The sequence below is a fragment of the Orycteropus afer genome, unplaced genomic scaffold (assembly GCF_000298275.1).
Source record: "Orycteropus afer afer isolate SDZICR_OR568_19922 unplaced genomic scaffold, OryAfe1.0 scaffold00108, whole genome shotgun sequence".
Taxonomy (NCBI): Eukaryota; Metazoa; Chordata; class Mammalia; order Tubulidentata; family Orycteropodidae; genus Orycteropus; species Orycteropus afer.
In genome coordinates, this window is record NW_006921695.1 from 9,783,653 (window position 1) to 9,786,730 (window position 3,078).

A 3,078-nucleotide genomic window follows, 5' to 3' on the forward strand; every position below is an offset into this window, starting at 1 on the left:
GATTGGACCCTGCATGTAGCCATGTCATTGTTCAGCAGTCTGCCATGCTCTGCTGACCTTGGGACTTTCAATGGACTTGAATTAATGGCCTGCGTGTGGTTTGGTAACATTGGGACTGTGTTGTTTTATTTGTCAACCTTCGGCTTGTAGCTTCAGCAGCCAATAGCTGCCTGAGTGAAGAAATACCTCTAGCTTCAGTGGGCCAGGAGCAAGAGGCAGAGCTGAAGCCCAAGGTTGAGGGGCTTTCACACAGCCCCTTAGAGCCTGGCATTTTGAACTCGGACTTCTAGCCTCCCAAACTGTAAAAGAATAAACTCCTGTTTGTTAAAGCCATCCCATTTGTGGTATATTCTTGTCAGAGTGGTACTAGGTAACCAGGACATTCACACTTTCCAATACCAAAAACAAAGAAAGAATCCTGAGAGTAACTCAGGAAAAAGAAAATGTTATCATGAAGGGGAGACAATAAGAGTAAGCTCTGATTTCTTGGCAGAAAATGTGGAGGCAAGAAGGCAATGGAATGAGATATAAAACCTTAGAAGAAAAAAAAAAATGTCAAAAACAAATTATATATCCAGCAGAGGACTAATGAACTTTGTGAATCTCATTCTGGTATTCTGGTAGCACATGCAAAAGGGTGGGGAATTTTAAAAAGCTTGAGAACTTGTAAGTTAAGTAATAAGATGTCTTAGTATTTGCAATGGATAAGACAGTAGGCTGCTAACCCAAAGGTTGGAGGTTTAAGTCCACTGAGAAGCACCTTGGAAGACAAGCCTGGAAAGCTATTACTAAAAAATCAGCCACTGAAAATGTTATGGAGCACAATTCTACTCTGACACACATGGGGTCACTATGAGTCAGAATTAACTTGGCATCAACTGGTAGCAACGGAGATATTGAACAGAAGGACATGAACCCAGAGAGGCAGGAAGAAAGAAGACAATGAAGGAACCCAGATCTCCTGATAAGGGGTTTTATCTTATGAAGCCATGAAAGGTTTAAGGAAGAATGAAATGTAGTTTAGTTAGCAATTTGAAAGAACATTCTGGAGGAAGTGTGTTCTCTTCAACATAGAGTTGACTAAGGGAAATGATTCCTAATCTTGCCTTATCAAAATAAACTCCATCAATTGTTTTTTGTATTTCTCAAGTACATGGGATCAGAGATATATAAAGCAGCCTGAGGAATAAGCCATCAAGCTATTCCTTTATTGTCAAGAAAGAGCATATCGTTGTATATCACCTGTCCTATTCACATATCTTGTAAGCAGATAAGGTTAGTAATTTCTGTGTTAACAGAAAATAACCAAAGACACATGAATGAGTCAGATTAATCTAATTTATTACATTGTAGGCCAAATACTTTTTCCACATCTGAATGATATTAAATAGCAAACAAACCACTTATTTTATGTTAAAGAGAGATGAAAAGAATAAAAAGATATGAAATGAGCAGCTTGCATTTGATCAGGCACAGTAAACTAAAAAAAAAAAAAAAAAAAACTATTACTGTTGAAAAGAAGCAAAAAAATAAGCAGAATATGAATTTTGGTCTGGAATTCTCAGCATGATTATTCTCTGGGAAAAGCAGACTACCTGTACTCCAAGGCTGTGCAAGATGGACGACAAGTACTGAAAATATGGGTCAGAGGTTGACAATCACTAGAGAAAGGCCGCAGAGGTATGAAGCTGCTAGACACAACACGAAATGGTTGAGAACCACAGGGCAAACTACCCAAGGGTTGGCATCCATACGTGAGGAAGCTCAGGGGTCGGTAGCTGTTGGACAAATGATTTAGTGGTCGATAGCCAGTAGGTACACAGCCTAAGGAATGGCTGTTGTAGAGCAAAGGACTCAGTGGACGGCAGCTGCTGGACACACGGCTCAGAGGTCTACAGGATACTGGGAGGTAAGAGGCGGAGATGGAGGATGACACAGGAAGAAAGCCAGTTCCTTGACGGGGTCTGGGTACATAGTGAGCCGTGGAAGGGCAGCAAGAGGCTTCATAGTTCCTGGAATCACAGTTGGCTGGCTGGTGGCTGGTTGGTTCACCACAGTTGTCTCTTGTAGGTTCACTGTAGGTCTCTTGGCAATTGTTCAGGAGCCAGGAATTGTCTTGACAGTTACTAGGTAGGCAGACAGCTTCTCCATTGCTTACATTGGTAGAGCAGAGGGCAATGGTGTAGGTGACAGGAATATTGCAGACGTTTCTGAGGGATCCAGAGCTGTAGTTTCCAGAGCAGTAGTTGTGGCAAGACATGGTAAGATTTCCAGAGCAGACTGTGATTGAATGGAAAGAATCAAGCTGCTGAAGTTTGACTGTGCCCCTCACTTGACTTGTCCCTTATATATCCCTGGAAGGAGGTGGTTCTGAATATAGACTCTTCCTACTTGTTGTATGAGGCTGCATCAGAACTCTTTATTATAGCCCAGGAAGTGATACTTCCACATCCCATAAAACTGGATGTTTCTTGCAAAGCTTTCTATTGATAAAGAATAGCTATAAACTAGTGTAGCAAAAATTTTAATAGGATCTTTCCTTCTTAAATCATACTACCAAAACAGATATTTTAGAAGGCCAAACACTTATCACAATTATAACCACCATCATACAAAAACTCTTGTAATTCCTCACTTGGAATTGTCTTTAAAATGTGTAGCAAACTTCTTTGAAATATTGGCACAGTGTTTCTCCTTCAGGGAGAATTCAATTTGTTTTGAAAATTGTCAAAAGTAAGAAACTGGGAAGCAAATATGTGGAAAAAAACCAGACAATCTTATAACCTATGAGGTTTTGGGCAAAAAGGGTTTTAAAATAAAATGGAAAAGTTTGATATGCTCAATTTTGTGATTTATTTCAGAATCATAGTAGAAAATGACTTCCTATAAAAACATCTTTATTCACAAAATTTATGTTCATTTTATTCATTTCAATAAGCAAATATACAGAGTCAAGCTGGAAGTTTGTTTTTTGTTTGAGGTATTCTGTTTACTATGGATAATAGTTGGGCTACTGATCCCACATTGAATAAAATCAAACAAGCAGAACCTCTTAAAGAAAGTTGGGCAAATTTTTTC

General features: G+C 39.3%; 1 protein-coding gene across 1 annotated transcript; it reads right to left on the reverse strand.

Moving 5' to 3' along the window:
• Positions 1–1,591: 1,591 nt before the first annotated feature.
• Positions 1,592–2,260, reverse strand: LOC103199277 (keratin-associated protein 26-1). The gene has a single exon (XM_007943529.1). The coding sequence runs from the start codon at positions 2,258–2,260 to the stop codon at positions 1,592–1,594; it is 669 nt and encodes a 222-aa protein (XP_007941720.1).
• Between the last annotated feature and the right edge of the window lie 818 nt (positions 2,261–3,078).

Coding starts and splice junctions, on each gene's coding strand:
- LOC103199277 (XM_007943529.1), bottom strand. CDS start 2,260: ATGTCTTGCCACAACTACTGCTCTGGAAACTACAGCTCTGGATCCCTC.